Source organism: Homalodisca vitripennis, chromosome 2 (assembly GCF_021130785.1).
Source record: "Homalodisca vitripennis isolate AUS2020 chromosome 2, UT_GWSS_2.1, whole genome shotgun sequence".
NCBI classification, from domain to species: domain Eukaryota; kingdom Metazoa; phylum Arthropoda; class Insecta; order Hemiptera; family Cicadellidae; genus Homalodisca; species Homalodisca vitripennis.
Window position 1 is genome coordinate 6584983 of NC_060208.1, and position 18107 is coordinate 6603089.

Sequence of the window (18107 nt, forward strand, 5' to 3'; positions counted from 1 at the left end):
AAAGCGTCTCATAAGAAAGGTAGACAGGATCTACACCCCTGAAGAATATAGAGAACTTATTTTGAGGGCTAGTAATACAGGCCGCTTTCAGTTCACATGGTTAAAACAGATGAAATCTTGAATTTCAAGGACTGGTGGCCACTTTCTTATAAAAAGTCCACTTCTGCTTCTGATGAAACTTCAGGAAGGAATGTTCCGAAAAAAGACAAGGAGCCCTTCAAACTTTCAACATATAAGCAGTTTTGTTTCAGCTCAAGAACAAAGGGAAAAGTAGTAGTGAAACCGTTTATTGATGGTATGATTTCATCTACATTCACCTTCCTCGAAATGTGATAAGCCTCCAGAACTACCAAATCAGCCGGCCTAATCCCCAAGGAAAGGTAAGCCTAAACTTATTTTCTTAAAATTTTGTTCCACTAAAATTTAGACTAACTCCATGAGAATAATGTAAAGGAATGATTAGCAAACAAGTTTTTTGTTATTTTATTTCTCATCAGTAAACTGCAATATTTTTTATAAAAAGTGGAATGGTTTCAGGTACCCATTAACAAGAAAAAGATACAGTGATTTGAGAAAATTAACTGAGTACACGAGAGGTTATGAACATTTTTATAATGCAATCCTACTGTGGCCTACAACTGACTCTGAAAACCCTGAGGAAGTGGATCAAGGGTGTGAATAAGTTGCACTTCTGTCTTTTTAATTTGCAAATAGATGTTTTCTCTGTAATAAATAATCATTTTTGACACTTGTTCAGTGTGTAATTTATTTTAACTACACCAAAAATACCATAAATAATATAAAGACAATGAAAAGTGTATATGGAACAACCATTTGGTGCAGAAACCCTTCACCTGATTTTTTTTAATAATTTTTTTTCTACAAAAATGTAATATGTAGAGAGATAAAAACACAACTAAGCAATTTCTAAATGTAGGTGGAACCAACGTAAAAAACCTAAGATAAAGAAAAAAAAATGTGTTTGTAGAGGAGAGTTTTTTTATTGTTTTCCTAAAATTTACTTTTTGTTAGTTAGGGGGTTTCTGAAATAAACGATTCAATTACTTGTGTAATTCTTAAAGCCAATAATAATAAATTTAATAAAAACAGTATAAACATTGAGACCAGCATTGCTATTTTATATAAGTATTGATATGCCAATAAGCAAGTCTTATAGCATAATATTTTTTGATCTCTCAATACTCCTGTATACATTTTAAAGCAATTAGTATTTCATACTTTTAGTTTTACCATTGGTACACTTGGACCACTCGACCGCTGGTGCTGCTGAAGTTACGCCATTTTGTGCTTGCTGCTCCTGTGGCCCTGGAGCTTCTCTTTCCATGTATTAGATTCTCTTTATCCTATAAATACGACGTAAATTATCAAGACAATACTCATTGAGAAATATTCGAAGATTCATCAGTTTATTCTACAAAAGATATTTCAAGTCTTCGATTTGTAGGAAAAGGTAAGATACCTCGATAATTTCATGAAGACAGTGATATAAAAGCCGGCTGCATTATTAGTGATCTTTTGTGGATGAGGGTCTTCATCTTTCTTTGTTAATAATTTGTTCATTTTCAGCTATGTGAACTCCAGTTTATCTTGATTTGTGTTGTGATAAAAGTTAAAATTTTTTTGAAAGTTGTTAATTCGAGTTTTCGCGAGTTGTAGTCGAAAATGTTTCAGTTAGAAGACTTTAAGGAAATAAGTGTTATGGTGTCGATCCACTGTACAAGTGTTGCTTGGATCTCAAGGTAAGACAGCGATTATAGCAGAATAGGCTATTTCAAATAAGGGAAGCAGGAACAAGCATTATTGTTTTTAATTTATGGTGTGGTGTTTATTGGCTTATAAATTAAGATAACCTAGTTAAATATAAGCTATAGTAGTATAAGTTGTGCCTATTCTTAAACAGATTTATGGGTGGAAGATTATTTGACAGGGCATTATTGTTAACATCTGTACCCTAAACTTATTTGCTAAGGTAAGTTTTAAAAATTATTTGCTAGTCTAACCTATCTATAGTCTACAAATTTTACTTTCATTATATACCTTTTTGTTAATGATAATTTCTAAGTCAAGATATAATCCTCATTTAAGATAATCAGAGGCTTGTTATAATTAATTTAGCCCATCATATGTTTTCATTCTTTTAGGCTTAGTACAATTATTAAAAGTAGTTTAGTGTTTGAAAGCTCTTAACCCTAGAACTGGCGGTCATTTCATCCTGTAGTGTCGGGCTGTTTTGGAGCTTCGCGCAAGGTTTTTTTTTAAAAAAATTATTAAAAATATAAAATAAAAGCAATATAAATAAGAGTATATATTTTTGTGTTCAGAATTAAACGTAGAATTGCACTATATTGTAAAATTAACCATTAAAAATTTTCGGTACTTTGGGATTATACCGACCACACCCAGACATGAATCGTTATTTCAACATTTCGTTTCTACTGATTACTAGATTAGCGTAGAACAATATTTCGTCAATATAAAACAGGAATTGTCTTATCGCAAACCCCTCCCCATCCTCAGACAGAGGTCAAAGTCGAGCGTCTAGTAGATAACGTGATTGCAGAGTCTCGCCGCCCGTTCAGCTGGTGCATCGCTTTGTTGTACTTCCGTGTTTTACCTCTACATTTCTCCAAACACAAAAATTCAACAAAAACAAACATTTACCAAACTAAACTTTTTATTAAAAAAAACACTCAAAACTTGTTTTTATTCTTGATCACATTCCGCCACCCAAAATGCGAGTGCCTCCGGCCATCAGCGCGGGCTTTGGCAGCACCTTCGGTGCTGCCCCGCGCTGATGTCGACGAAAGAAAAACATCCCTCGAGATAGTACCTATCAGTAAAATATCAAATTCTAGAGGGGCTAATCAGAAATATAAATTGAATTGTAATGGAAAGGCAACGATGTACCGTGCAAATCACGTGATGCCGCGCGGCCTGCCGTAATCAGGATTCTCGAGAAAGATAAGATAACAGCGACAAACAATACCGATCACAATACCTGGAAATGCTTGTAAGTTTGTAATTTTGTAATTGAAGAGTTGTTTTTTCGTTCTATCATGTTTGTTTCTATAAATTTCTATTTTTGTGTTCTTCATACTGGTGTGGTCGGTATAATCCCAAAGTACCAAATTTTCTAAATAAACACTTTTTTTAATCAAATATAAAATTTACGAAAAATATTTCTTAAATTTGGGGGGGACCATACCTAGCAAATGAAGTTATAGTGAGAAATATTTATAAGTGAGATAGCCATTCTGTGTCAATTTTATCTAGTTTCAGAAAAAACATAAACATTATACACATTTATGAAAGCATCATAAAGCTATAGAACAAAAAGCAGCGATGCGTATAAATTCTGAAAATCGGGTGTACACGTAAGACTTTGGTAAAACAAGTTTTTCAAATACATTTATCTATGAATACATGTTATTTTGCATATATTTATTACTTAGAATAAAATAGAATATAACAGCAGTAATGAAATAATTACCATAAATTATTTTTTTGAAAAGTAAAAAAAGTTAAATTTTGCGAAAAATTTTCATTCAGCAAAATATAAAATAGTTTCTAAAGCTTGTACTATATCAAAATTTATAAATTTTATGGTTTATAAGTAATAGGAAATATTATGTAGTTAGAAAACTATAAAATATAACTAAAGATATTAAAAAAAATAGAGAATAACCCAAACAGTTATTATATATAACCAAAGAAATTACAGGAAATATATATTTTATTGTGAAAACTATCTATTTACCAAAAATAAATAGTTACTTCAGAGCTAAAAGAGTGCTATAAATAACGTTTAGTAAGTGAAAACAATAACAAACTATGTGAAAATGAATTTTAGCAAAGTCATTTTTGCCATAGCCTACACAAAGCCGGTAATTTCTCAAACATATTTCAGTAAATAGAAATTGATTTATTCTAAAATATATATGTTTACACTACTACGACATCAAACAACACACTACACATTAAATACGACACTAAAACTCGCGTAAAACTATTAAAACTTACAAATATTCACAGCTCGGCACGAAAGTGATACAGAACGGCAGCGGCAATATGGCGGTCACAACAAACGGCGTCGCGTTTTCTTTTACGTTCAAAATAACAAGCTTGCTACGTCATAACCATAATACAAAGAGGAATAAAACTCATCTGTTCCTTAGCATTTTTCTTCCCGAATCCAATGGTGCATGAATTATATCGATACGTTACCGGAGTATATTATAAAAAGTAATTATAGGGAAGGAATGTTTGATCGACAAAATTTTTGACGGTTAACACCACAAAAGCGGCATTAACCGACATAATTATGTCGATTAACAGTTCTAGGGTTAATCCAGGTACAATGTAAGCTAATTTTGGGAGTTGGTACTTACAGGTGCTAACTTGATAAAGGGTTGAGTAAAGTGTTTGGAGACTATTAAACCTAAGTAGCTTTCATAGATTTAAATAATCATTTGGCGTATCAATTCAATCAAAACTAGTTTGAAAAATTCCATCAGCCATGTATAGACAGATGTCTACATTGTTTTTCTAATTTGAAAAATTCCATTAGACATCCTATATAGACTAATGTTTACATTATGTTCTTTCATAGGCTTAATTTCAGATATCAGATAATCTAGGCTTACTTCATATTGAAAAGTATTTGAATAAAGGTTGTTCATATAGATCTAGGTTGGTTTTTTATTGTTTATCTTGTGACATGAACAAAGGAAAATCCATTGATACGTACTAATTTGAAATTCTTATGTTAGTAATAAGCCTAGGGCTGCATTATAAGGTTATTGTTATTACTGTAACCTATTGTTATGTTCTCCTGAACAAAAGAATTTAAGGTTTCAATGTGTGAAAATGACAAATAACGGACTTATAGAATATTAAAAGCGGAACTACTTTTCTCATGAGGAGTAACATTTCATTGTTCTACAGGCATCACATTGTCTTGTTATGATCGTAAGTCAACCTCCTATTGGTTGCTGCTAACATCAGATGTTGTCATTTGTGGGCACGTAGAATAACAATGTTGAAATCAGGTAATTTGACCCAAATAAAAGACGTTTTTCTTAATTTAGGCCTAAGAATAAAAGTTCATATCAGCAGGATACAAGCGCCTCCGGCCATCAGTGTCCTTGAACAATTTTCATACCCTACAATCTTATATGTACCAAAGTTATTTTGTTAAGTAGGACAATAGCAATAGGTTAATAACACAAGTCTAGTTTCCGGTGTGGTTAAAAATAAATATGAAAATAATGCATACAAATTGAATGAAATTGTCAATAAATCCTAAAGGGTAGGGTACGATAAGCGGACCCGGTTTTTTATATAGAAATTGGCAAACTATATATTACTTAATCATAACCATCGATATAATCAATCGATACTGATTAATTATTTTGAACTATTAACTTATATAATCTATATCAACAGCTGTAGGCTAAACACTCTAAAATAATACACATAGGATAATATTTCAATTTTACATAAGTAATTCTGATTATTAAAAATGGCAGTCAATTTTAGAAAACTACATGACGTTGCTTTTTCGTGGCTTCAACATGTTGGACTTGTACCGAAAAACCCATTATGTGAAATTTGAGGGAAAGAAACAACTGTAACTGTGAGAGAAGTGTCGTCTTCAGTTTTCCTAATTTTGGTTATAATAATTTGTTTGATCACTGTAAATATTAAATTCATATTTTGGTACTTTGGGATTAGGCCTATACCGACCACACCCAGACATGAATCGTTATTTGACATTTTGCTTCTACTGATTACTAGATTAGCGTAAGAACAATATTTCGTAAATATAAAACAGGAATTGTTTTATCGCAAACCCCTCCCCATCCTCAGACAGAGGTCAAAGTCGAGCGGTCTAGTAGATAATGTGATTGCAGAGTCTCGCCGCCCGTTCAGCTGGTGCGTCGCTTTGCTGTACTTCCGTGTTTTACCCCTACAATTCTCCAAACACAAAAATTCAACAAAAACAACCATTAGCAAACAAAAACTAAACTCTTTATTGAAAAAAACACACAAAACTTGTTTTTATTCTTGATCGCACTCCGCCACCCAAAATGCGAGTGCCTCCGGCCATCAGCGCTGATGTCAACAAAAGAAAAACATCCCTCGAGATAGTACCTATCAGTAAAATATCAAATTCTAGAGGGGCTGATCAGAAATATAAATTGAATTGTAATGGAAAGACAATTATGTACCGTGCAAAAAACGTAAATAATCATGTGATGCCACGCGGCCTGCCGTAATCGGGATTCTCGAGAAAGATAAGATAACAGCGACAACAATACCGATCACAATACCTGGAAATGCTTGTTGATTGATGGAATGTTAGTTCTGTTATGTACTCAATTACATTGTTTTATAACGTTCTAACTTCATACTGGTGTGGTCGGTATAATCCCAAAGTACCCATATTTTAATTTAAAACATATGATTGTTATTAAGGACTATAGGTACTTTTATATCGAGATTGATAGTCTAGGATTTGAGATGCGAATATTAGGTATCGATGACTATATTTTTCGATATAAAAATCTGGGTCCGCTTATTGTACCCTACCCTCTATAAATAGTGTAAGAACCATAATTTTAGTAAATAAGCAAAACTAACGTAACCAAACTTCGTAAGTACATACTGTGTACTCATATACCACTTGGTAACTTCCGATCACATAAAAATAGCTTTTCTTGGTTAAAAAATAACACAAATTACACAACGAACTGATATTCTCATACTCTAAAAAACCATGATGACCAATTAAAAAGGAATACATTAATATCTTAACATTTTATCTACTCATGTAATCCGTAAGCAAAGACATAACTAACTTTCAAAACTCATTAAGTATGTTAGAGTTAACACGCTGCAGTTGTGTAATAAACACCATCGAAGAGATTAATGGTCTTTAACTAAGTTTTTCTGAACACAGAACATTCAGATAAGCTATTGGGAGCAGATAACGCTGAAAATCACAGATAACAACAAGCTTAATACACAAATATAACTACAAATTTACATTAGAATTTAAAAAAGCTATGTCATATCCACCACCTTAAAACCATATACGAGGGGGTACCCAAAAAAAAACGGAATTGTATTGCTGGCAGCCGGCAGCGTGTAGTACACATTCCTGCCGCTAGGCGTGTGTCGCGCAACCCATTGCGAGCTCAGTGACCCCAGTTCCGTTGTCCTAGTGCATTCTGTTCGTTCGTAGTGACCGTTTTCGCTAACCCTGTTTTGTTCTTGTTTCGTTTTTTGTCATGGCAAGTTTAAGTGAACAACGTGCAGCTGTGAAATTTTGTTTTTTACTTGGTAAAAATGCTGCAGAAACTATTTTAATGTTGAATACAGCTTACAAAGATGATGCTATGAGGAAAACTCAGGTCTACGAGTGGTTCGCTCGATTTTAAAATGGCGACATGTCGATTGAAGACAAACCTCGTTCTGGACGTCCATCAACCTCTCGAACGGACGAAAATGTTGAGAAAATTCATGAACTTGTGCTCACCGACCGTCGACAGACAATTGAGGAACTATCAGAGAGTAGTGGGTTAACTTGGAGCTCGGTTCGCCAGAAAAGACCCGATTTGTGGCAGACTGGAGACTGGTTCTTCCACCACGACAACGCATCAGCACACATAGCCATCTCAGTTAGGCAGTTTTTAGCCAAAAACGGCATGGTTTCGCTGCCCCACGCACCTTACTCGCCTGACCTCGCTCCATGTGACTTTTTTTTTTATTTCCACACATGAAAAGAGGCTTGAAAGGTCAACGATTTGACAGCGTTGAAGAGGTTAAGAAAAAAACGAAGCTCGAGCTTGCAGCCATTTCTAAAGATTACTACAAAAAATGTTTTGATCAATGGAAATACCGTTGGGACAAGTGTATTAGTTGTAATGGAGATTATTTTGAAGGAGATAAGGTCGTATTGTACAAAATTTGATAATATATAATTTTTATAAAATAATTCCGGTTTTCTTTTGGTACCCCCTCGTATATCTTTGTTCAGGAAAATGAGCTGAACACGTTTAATAATGTTAAAATTTCAATTGTCTATTCCGACTGTTAACCCCACTGATACCAATGGGAATTTATTCTACATGCTTTATGACAAACATATCTCAAAATGTAAACATTGTGGCTGACAAGTAAATTTTATTCATTTACCGTTTTTCTTTACCTATTTAAATGAATACTTTCATCATTGGAACACTTGGTAATAGTGATGGTTTACTCTGTTAGGTGTATTTTGAAGGGGTTTTAGATAGTCATTGGTAGGCCTATAATAGATGTCATAAAATCCAATATTCATCTAATTTTCATGTAGGCCTATATGTTCATGCTGCATTTTTAAAAACAATTATACTTTGGTGTACTACCTTATGAAAACAACAGGTTAAAATTAATGCATTAAATTAATTCGTGAACAACAAAAGTATTCTAAAGGACAAATATATAATAACAGAAACATTAAACAATAATTATAAATCTGGTAACAACTAAAATAAATTGTCTTATTTAAATATCAAATATCGATGACTACCAACAGATACAAAAACATCAGGTCCATTTATCGTACTCTGCCCTCAAGTACATGTAAAGTAATAATTTGAGTTTTTACTGTTAAGTTAAATAAACTTTTTATTTAAATTTTGCCTTTAATGTGTTATTTACCGACTTGTAGTTAAACAGCCCACATTTTGAAAGAAAGTGGTGTGAAGTGTGTGCAATTATTCTTTTAAATAAATACTGTACTCCTGTACCGAATACCTTATAGAGTTAGTACTTATGGTATCTCTTAAAAAGTAAAATATTCAATTGAAGATCGTTCTAGCTTAGACTGGACCAGAGTTTTGAAAATAATAATGGAATTTGCTTAAAATCTCAATGTGAGAATAGAGTTTTTGCATTTTAATAGATTTATTGGACTAGATAATAAACAGTAATAATATATAAATTCCTTTAAAATTTTGGCTTTTTATTAAAATTTGTTTTTAAATAAATAATGTAGTTATTCAGTACATAAATCTAATTGAAATGAAAATAAAAGTTCTGTAGAGATACAATAGTCAAATTAGGTAGCTGAAATCCATAAAACTTTGAATTAATACAGCCTGTATAGTGTCTATGAAAGTTTCATTTGAAATTGAACCAAGAATTAAATAATAAAACAAAAACTTTTGGTTGTTTCCCTTTTTTAGAAAAGTTTTGTAGGGATACATTAGTCAAATTAGGTAGCTGAAATCCATAAAACTTTGAATTAATACAGCCTGTATAGTGTCTATGAAAGTTTCATTTGAAATTGAACCAAGAATTAAATAATAAAACAAAAACTTTTGGTTGTTTCCCTTTTTTAGAAAAGTTTTGTAGGGATACATTAGTCAAATTAGGTAGCTGAAATCCATAAAACTTTGAATTAATACAGCCTGTATAGTGTCTATGAAAGTTTAATTTGAAATTGAACCAAAAATTCAGTCGAAGGTCTAGAATTAAATAATAAAACTAAAATTTTTAGTTGTTTCCCATTTTTAGAATGGAATCCTTTGCTTTGTTCTGAAATATTTTTTGTAAAATTGTAGGCTTTAGATCCAGGTATTCACCACTAGTCATATGAGCTTGTTAAATTTGTCAATAATGGTGAACTAGAAATGGCTGCTGCTTTATATACACACATATTCAACAGACAAGACATTTTCCAAAATCACTCTCTAGAGTGTCAAGAAAATTAAAAGTGGCCAACAAAACTATTAAAAAATATACATCTAGCAATGCCGCCTTCAAAACAACTTCCTACAGTGTTTAATCATGTGGTTCAAGAAAGGGAAATTATGTGGGACCCAGAGATATTCCACATGAATGCAATATTCCAACACTGTTTGTACTGCTGTTAGTCACAATATTAGCATTGTACGCAAGTAGTTCCAGCATTACACATTGCATGTCAGAACTCTTGCTCCACGTGGGTATCTCATTCTTTGCACTATAGTACTTTAGTAGTTTTGTATTCCGGTAAGTTTTTTGGCTAGGAATAGGTTTGTATATTTTACAATGGCCTAAAGTGGATGTGGTATCAAACTGACAGTGTAAGATCCCTGCATCTGAAAAAAGTATTGGGATGTCCAGAATACTTAAGTTGGAAGTGTAAGGTGTGTGTTTATTTTAACTACCTATTTAAAAAATGTTGAAAATTTATTTACAAAAGGAAACTAAGAAACAAATTAATGTAGCCACCACTCTGTTAATTTGTACAGTTATTTGAACTTCATTGTTCTGAAAATTGGTTTAATCTGAACATATTTCTACTTTGTTTTTCATTTTCAAACTTGATTGATAAATGTACGTAAATAATCACTATTTTTTTTTTTTTTTTCAAAAGGTTAGTATAACTTCTTGGAAACAATTTGAAGCATCCTGACTAAAGGAGTTATAACTTACTGTACAGCAGCAAAAGGCTTTTATATAAAACGGTTATTTGGAAAATGTAACATTTTAATTCAGTTAAAATTGAAGTGTTCTGTAGTTCTCGAAATTATAAAAGCACTATACTGTAATGTTTTCTTTTCGTTTTATATTACAATATTGTTTTAGCCAGTATTGTAGTAAAATGTAGTCTATTAATAATTACATTAAGTATTGAATATACGAGTATAGGACACCTAAAGTCAAAACTCACCTCATTCTTATTCTATAATAAGTCAAAGGAATCTGTGTAGAAAGCTCTTCTTTGTTCAATGTGAGTGGGGAGGGGGGTTGGACCATGTTATTTGTTTTTAGTGTTTGTGATCGCTTCCTTCACTCTCATGTTCAAATTGAATTGACATGTCCATAATATATCACAATTTTGCGTGTTTGAAATTTACATTCATGTAGTTAAATAATTTTATTCAATTGAAATACTAAATCGGTGTAAAAGACATAACCTAATGGTTGGAAGGAAAGTACCAAGCAAATATATAGCCTACAATTGACTGGTAATTACAGGTTATTATTTAGTAAGGAAAGTGGGAAGATAGATATGTTCTATGATTTCTTGTTCTTTTTATTAACTAGTAGGGGAATTGAAATACATGTAGTGTCTGTCGTAGCTATAACATGTAGTAGTGTAAGCTGCAGAGGTATCTCTTTTGAAACAAATTTTGTCTGGAGATAATAACTGAGGGAAATAATAAACTTAACATTTCTTATAAAAAATAAAAACATATTTTAGCTCTGTTAAGTAGGTGTAATGATGTGTCAGATTTAGTTTAAAAAAAATTAAATCCTAAGAAAACTTAGGCTGTTACTGTACCATATATAAAAATCTGAAATTTTAGCATGTATTCTAAAAGCTAAATAGTACGATGTCAATGTTAGCTGAGGTGTACCGGAAATTTGGCCACATATATCTGTTAAGCAAAATTAAGTACTGAATGTTTCCAGTTAGTTGGATTGGATCAGTAAATATTTTCTGCCTTTTTAAGTTCGGTTCCAATAAAAATTTAGCATAGTTTCAGTTTTTCTCCTAGTTTTAAGTGTGTATTCATAAAGCCTGGTTGTATTTTAGTTTTTACATAATAGAATGTTTATGTTTTAGGATTAACAACGCTGGATGCTGTTTGAGACGAAAAACAGTAGCCTACTTTCTGTTGTCTGTCTTCTTGTAGACTTTTCTTTTCTTTAAACTTAAAACATTTAGTGTTGTAATTATTAACTTTAAAGGATCTAAAATAATCAGTTGGGAAAAGTCTTAGGAATACAAGGATGAGAAATATAATATACACAACGTATTGAACAACAAGGCACAGGGACAGTGATGATATATGCTTTAGGAGAATTATTTTGGATTTGTCCAACTGTGAAACTTTTGTTAGCTCCACTAGATTGATTAGTTTATCCTGGGTGTACTTCCTAATATAATATTCTCCCAAAATGTTGCACATAGCAATCAAAATATAGAAACTGTTCTAAAAACGTGTAAATTGATATAAAAATGTTAAGTCAAGCATGTCATCAAATCAAATTACAATAAACATATATAATTTAACAAAGTTAAGTTTTTCTAATCTATATTAAAGTGTTTGATATAATATTTAAAATGAAATTGAATGGAAGGATGTAACTTATTCTTTCTTTTTATTACGAGTTGTGTAAATCAAATTATTTAGTGTAAAATCATTGAGGTTCAATGAAAGGGAAATATCTCTTCTAGTGGTTGGTAGCACTGCTGGTGAAAGCCTTTTAAAACTTACATTGTACTTGGTTCTTTTAAAATCAATTTTGCATTCATTTTTTGTGTTATGCTCCAATTTTTTTTAAGTGTTGAAAAGAAAATATCTTATGTCTTATCACCAATCATGATCAAACTATTTCTTCTTTTTGTTCAGGGGATGACATTTTCATAATGCCTACATTTGTGTCAATATCCATACTGAGTTCCAAGCTGGGAGGCAGTATCACAGTGTGGTGATTGAGATAGTTATTCAACTGTTTGTGTGCTCAGTCCTTCAATTTTGTCATTCGAGAGACCACCCACTCTATATATGTAGTAATTTTTTTATGCTAGTGCGATCTTAATAAAAATACTCATGCCTATCTATAACTGCCATTTGTTTCACAGAATCCTCTTAATATCCACTCTTCAACTAATAACAGTTCGCAGTATTGATTTCTCATGCAGAATTTGATATTGACACATTGCTTAGAAGGTAAAATTTCAATATCCGATAAATACAACACATATCTTTATTAGAAACAATAGGCAGCTTTCAACACCATTAATATATTGAATTATCACTTGGCTCTTTCTCAAGCAGTGCCACCAACTGCAGAAAGGCTTTGTCTTCAATGAATACCTACTTGTGAAAATATGTAAAAATTCTGGTAATTTTAAATTTCCACCCCATATTATAAAACTGTTTTGTGATTTATTTAAAATTAATTTTAATTAATAGTAAATTACCATTTGTTATTTAATAGATATAATACAAATTTTAATTATACTTGTGCTTATTTCAGGGTCTGTAGATGGATTCAGACAGTTCCATGGATGAAGAGAGAAACAGGAATCGTTGGAATAAACAGGATATGGTTCCTATCAGACCCAACATGAACGATGACAACAGTGACGTGTCGGATGAGGAAAACATATCAAGAGCTGCAAGAAGTATAGAATCACCTCCAGAGTCTCCTCAGGGAACACACTTCGAGAGTCCTCCTGCATCCCCTGATCCAGAGAACAAGCCGGGGACTCCGTCTCCAATACAGTCCCCAGATGACAGTGCAAGCTATTACGATGGGAGTCCCCCTAAATCTCCAGATTCGCAAGCGGATTCACGCCACTTGAAGAATGATAGTCCTCCGAGATCTCCGGATTCTTGCCTCCCGAGGAGTCCTAGTCCAGTGAGATTCACGAACAGGTCACCTCCAAGCGACCATAGAAGCCAGAGTCCTACAACTAATTATCCACGGAGTCCAAGCCCTTTACAGACTCGGCCTACAAGGAACAAAAGCCCGGATACAGTTCAATCACCGAGCTCGATCCAGTCGCCAACTCCGGCCAGTCACTATGATATGCGCTCACCCAGTTCGCTCCGGTCACCCTCTCCTTACCAGTCTCGAGGCAGTGAGTCTCCCAGAGACCCACGCAGGCTCGCTAGTGAGAGCCCTGGGCGATCCCAGAGTTCACCTAGGCAAAACAGTCCGAGGCGATTTAAGGGGCGAAGGAGTCCCAGTCAGTCTCCGGTGCGTCAGAGAAGCAGGAAAGACTCCAACAACAGTGACGATGGCAGGAGTAACATCTCATCTGCATCATCGTTCAGCTCGCCTCGCCACAGCCCTCCACCTCGACCCCGGACACCCCCTCAGCCTTCTGCCCCCCCTCGAGTCAAGACAGTGGCTGAGCTTAAGAGTCATGTTGAAGATTTGTCCGATGTGTCAGATTTAGAAAGTCTAAATTCAATGTCTGATGATGAACCTGAAAAACCCCAACCTAAGGTAAGTTACCTTATATTAATTTGACAATTTATATGTCTTGACATTCATTGCCTCTCTTAGGTGGCTATTGTAATAACATTATTTTTCAGTTTAATTCTAGTGATATAATATACATTAGTTTCCAGTCATATGTATTATAATAAATACTTAAATCTACTCAAATAAATAAAACATAAAAAACACAAAACACACACAGAGACTTGGAGTTAAAATCTAAAATTTAAAATTAATATAATATATTATGGAGTATCCTTATATATATATATATTTGTTATTTACAACATATCACATTTCATATACTCCTCAACACTGTAAAATTCCTTCAGCTTAAGCCACTCTGACATGTTTGATTTAAATTGTTTGAAAGGTAAAGCTCTAACAAAAAGAGGAAGCTTATTAAATAGTTTTAACTGCTAGTATTTATGGATATATATATATATATATATCTATGGATTTATAGATAGAATGCTTCAAGATTTTCCGCAACGTTAGTCCTCATTATGCAGTGAATTTAGTATTTTGTTGCCACAGTAAATTCACATTCATGACAACATGTACTTCATCGGGTACACACTATCTTTCACAACTGCTGTCATGTACCCAATCGGGTACACATGGCATAGCACGTTGTGTGGGTTATTCCATATCAAATCAACACATGTTATAAACATGACCACCTCAGAAGTTGATGAAATTTGGTATGAAGGTAGTCCTCATATAGATTAAAAGAAAATTGCAAATTTCTCCAGAAATATTTCAAACGGTGTCAAACTTAAATCTATGTAAAGTTTCTCAAAATCCACATTTTGAAGTCACCAATCGCTTTTCTCCTAATCGAGCTAGAGAGATAGGAGTCATTGTATCCAGTTTGCACAACATACTTGGCCATAAAACGTTTGTTTGCAAAATCAACCTCAAAATATTGATTTTCTCAAAAAGTGCATTTATGAAAATTTTGAAAAATTCCTATGAATAGTTTTTACTTTTAGTAAGTGATTCTCAAATTTTTTAAATGGGATGCTAATGGGTTTATTGTTAGATATTAATTTAAGGGTGTTTTCAAGTTTTTGTAAAAATGACATACTATGTATCCTTATTTACGTAATTCTATAATGAGGGTGATTATCTTAATTATAATTGAGTACTTAAAAGAGGTTGACCCTCGGACAGCAATTTAGTTATTTAGAAAATAAATGTTTTTAGTTGAAAATGGTTTTTATTTTATAATGCACTTTATTTGAAATTGTAAGGAAACAGTCATAAATAATAATCAGGAGACTCTAATCTTGATGATTCTTCAAGTCATTGCCAATAAAGATTTGTGATTACTCAGTTGGATGTGCTGCACAATGTAAAAATAAGAAAAACTAATATTAACTGATGTTATCATAAGATAGCAAGATTTTGGTGTAGAGAAAGAGTGACATTTTTCCTGTCCATAAGAAAATAATAATAATAAAATGCCTTTTTTTTCCAAGCGCATTCTCAGAAAAAACTTGTACAGATCAACTTTCATCATAATACTTCAAAAGAATATTCAATAAATAGAAGTTTCTAATTACACTGAGTAATAAAAGTGATAAATATAATATTGTACAAAACGTTAAAATTCTAAAGGTAAAATTAATAAAAATACTTAAAACTAATTACATCCCATTGTTACAAACAAGTTTGTCTAGCACCTATTATTTAAAAAACCTTTATCTAAACTATTGACAAAGAATAGTTTAACACACTTTGGTGGAGGTCATTGTATAATTTCGAGCAAATAAGATAAGGTTCTTCTTCCAACTTAGGTGGTTAGTTCTACCCCTGTGTTGTGACAAGCCCCCCCTCTCAAACACGTAAAATTCATTGGGCAATTCATTCTGGCTGACCGATCTTCTCGAGTGGTAAGCGGCAGAGCAGTAATGGCCACGAACAGTATATATAGCAGTTTCTTCTCAATAGTGTTAGTGTGTTGGTAATGAGCATTCAAGGTGGTTAGTAATATGTAAAAATTTCTTTCCGTCAACATATACTGTAATATGACTTCGTGGAGATTGAGGAAAATTACTGTCATGATCTTATCTTAAGGTTGTTGTGACTTTTCTTTTCAAGGGCTGAGGCATTGTAGAACCCATGCTGCTCCTTTTCTACAGATATAACATTCCCTGTAGATTCTCATTGTTTACCTCCCGAGGACGTTTTTCAATGGTGAACACGTTTTTCAATATATAGAGAAATTTGGCTGATATATTTATGATAAATTTTATTTACTGTAGAACATATAGACTGGTTTAAGTTTCAATAATTAAATAGTGTTGATTTTACTACTTGCATTTTGTAATACACCAGTTTTATTCAGCTCTTCTGATGAGTACCAATGATGAGATAAAAATATGAGGGGTGATCAAAAAGTTTCAGGATTTTATGAAATGTTGCATAACGATACAGTTGGCAGCAGTGTATTCACTGGCTCAACAGTATCACAGCTGTTGTTTCAGATCACTCATAATGGCACTGAAATAAAAATAAGGAAAGTTTGTGTGAGGTTAGTTTTATTGATTTTGGCTATTTCTTGTTTAGTGAAAATAAATGTGAAAGAAGAGCAACGTGTTTGTGTGAAGTTTTGTGTTAAACTGAACAAAACTTTTTTGATGTTACAAGCTTTTTGGTGAAGAATGCTTAAGCCAATCATGTTGTCATGAATGATACAAGAGGTTTTAACCCTCCGAGTGGTGAAAGACGCTGCAGCGTCTATTTATTTTCTATTACCAGTGGCAAAGACGCTGCAGCGTCTATTTATGTAAGCCTTTTTTGTTAAGCGGTTTATAAAAACATTCCGCGACGTATCCACACTGAAGTGGTATGGATAGAAAGAACAGATTCCAAACTTTAATTTCATATAGTATGTATATTGTACTGGCTATACGTTTTGTTTACTGTATGTCGATTTTAAACGCCTTTGGCGAGTCGCGTTGATAGAACACTCGCGGCTTGTTGACAGTGGCCGTAGTCCGCCAACAGCGTTGTTTGTTTGGTTTCTGTTTCGCGTTCTGTTGTTTCTAACAATTAAAATGGATAGTGCTTTACGTTCTAGTGATATTAGGGAACTTGTAGCAGATGAAGAATTAAGTGATGTAAGTGTTAGTGATTTAGAAGCTGATAAATTTCCCCCGACGACGTTAGCCTAGAGTACTTCTCATCCGGAAGCGATGAGGTTTATGTGCCTAACCAAGACGATGTTGACACTTCTGATGATGAAAACCAGAGAATTGATGTAAGTGGTAATAATAATTCTAGGCCTAGCACACCTCAGCCTACATGGATGCGAGCTTATCCTCCTGAACCACCAATTGACATTTCAACTGATTTCACAGTTAGGAATCCAGGTGTTCGAAATTGCCCACCTCGAAATAGCGCTCCTATACAATATTTCTTTTTGTTTTTTCACTACCGCTGTGTGGCAAACAATTGTCAGAGAAACTAATGAATATGCTAGAAAATTAATTGAAAAGTAAAGAAGATCTGGTGAAATGAAAACCTTTTCAAGGTTACAGGCATGGGTTGATGTAACAGTTTCGGATTTGAAAAAATATTTTGCGCTCTACTTATAAATATGGGATTAGTAAGTAAGAACAATTTATCAGACTACTGGTCTACTAGACCTAATCTTAGAACTCCATTCTTCCCTGAAACAATGCCTCTGAAAAGATTTCAGGCAATAAGTTCAGCTCTCCATCTGACATCAGAAACTAGTGTACGCCGAGGGCCAGCCAGGGTATGACCCCTGGGTTAAAATTAGGTTTATACTTGACCACTTTAATTTTGTCTCTAAGCATCACTTTGTACCTTCACAAAATATTAGCATTGATGAGAGCTTAGTGGGTATGAAAAATAGATGTACATTCATACAGTACATGCCCAACAAAAAGCACAAACAATTCGGTATAAAAAAATTTTGAAGCATGTGAAAGCCAAACAAGCTATGTCATCCACATAGAGCTCTACACTGGCAAGGATTACTTGGAGAACAGACCTGAAACCATTTGTTCATAAAGTTGTACTAGAAATTCTAGAAAAAAGCCAATTGCTAAACA

The 18107-nt window shown here is 33.2% G+C and overlaps 1 protein-coding gene across 1 annotated transcript in view; it reads left to right on the forward strand.

Annotated features, from left to right (window-relative positions):
- The first annotated feature begins 1294 nt into the window (after positions 1-1294).
- The window catches only part of LOC124353455 (zinc finger CCCH domain-containing protein 18-like), a 60177-nt gene continuing 43364 nt past the window's right edge, over positions 1295-18107 (forward strand). Inside the window, 2 exon segments of the mRNA XM_046803294.1 lie at positions 1295-1471; positions 13048-14025. Of these exon segments, the coding sequence (XP_046659250.1) occupies positions 13057-14025 (969 nt within the window). The 5' untranslated portion in view covers positions 1295-1471; positions 13048-13056.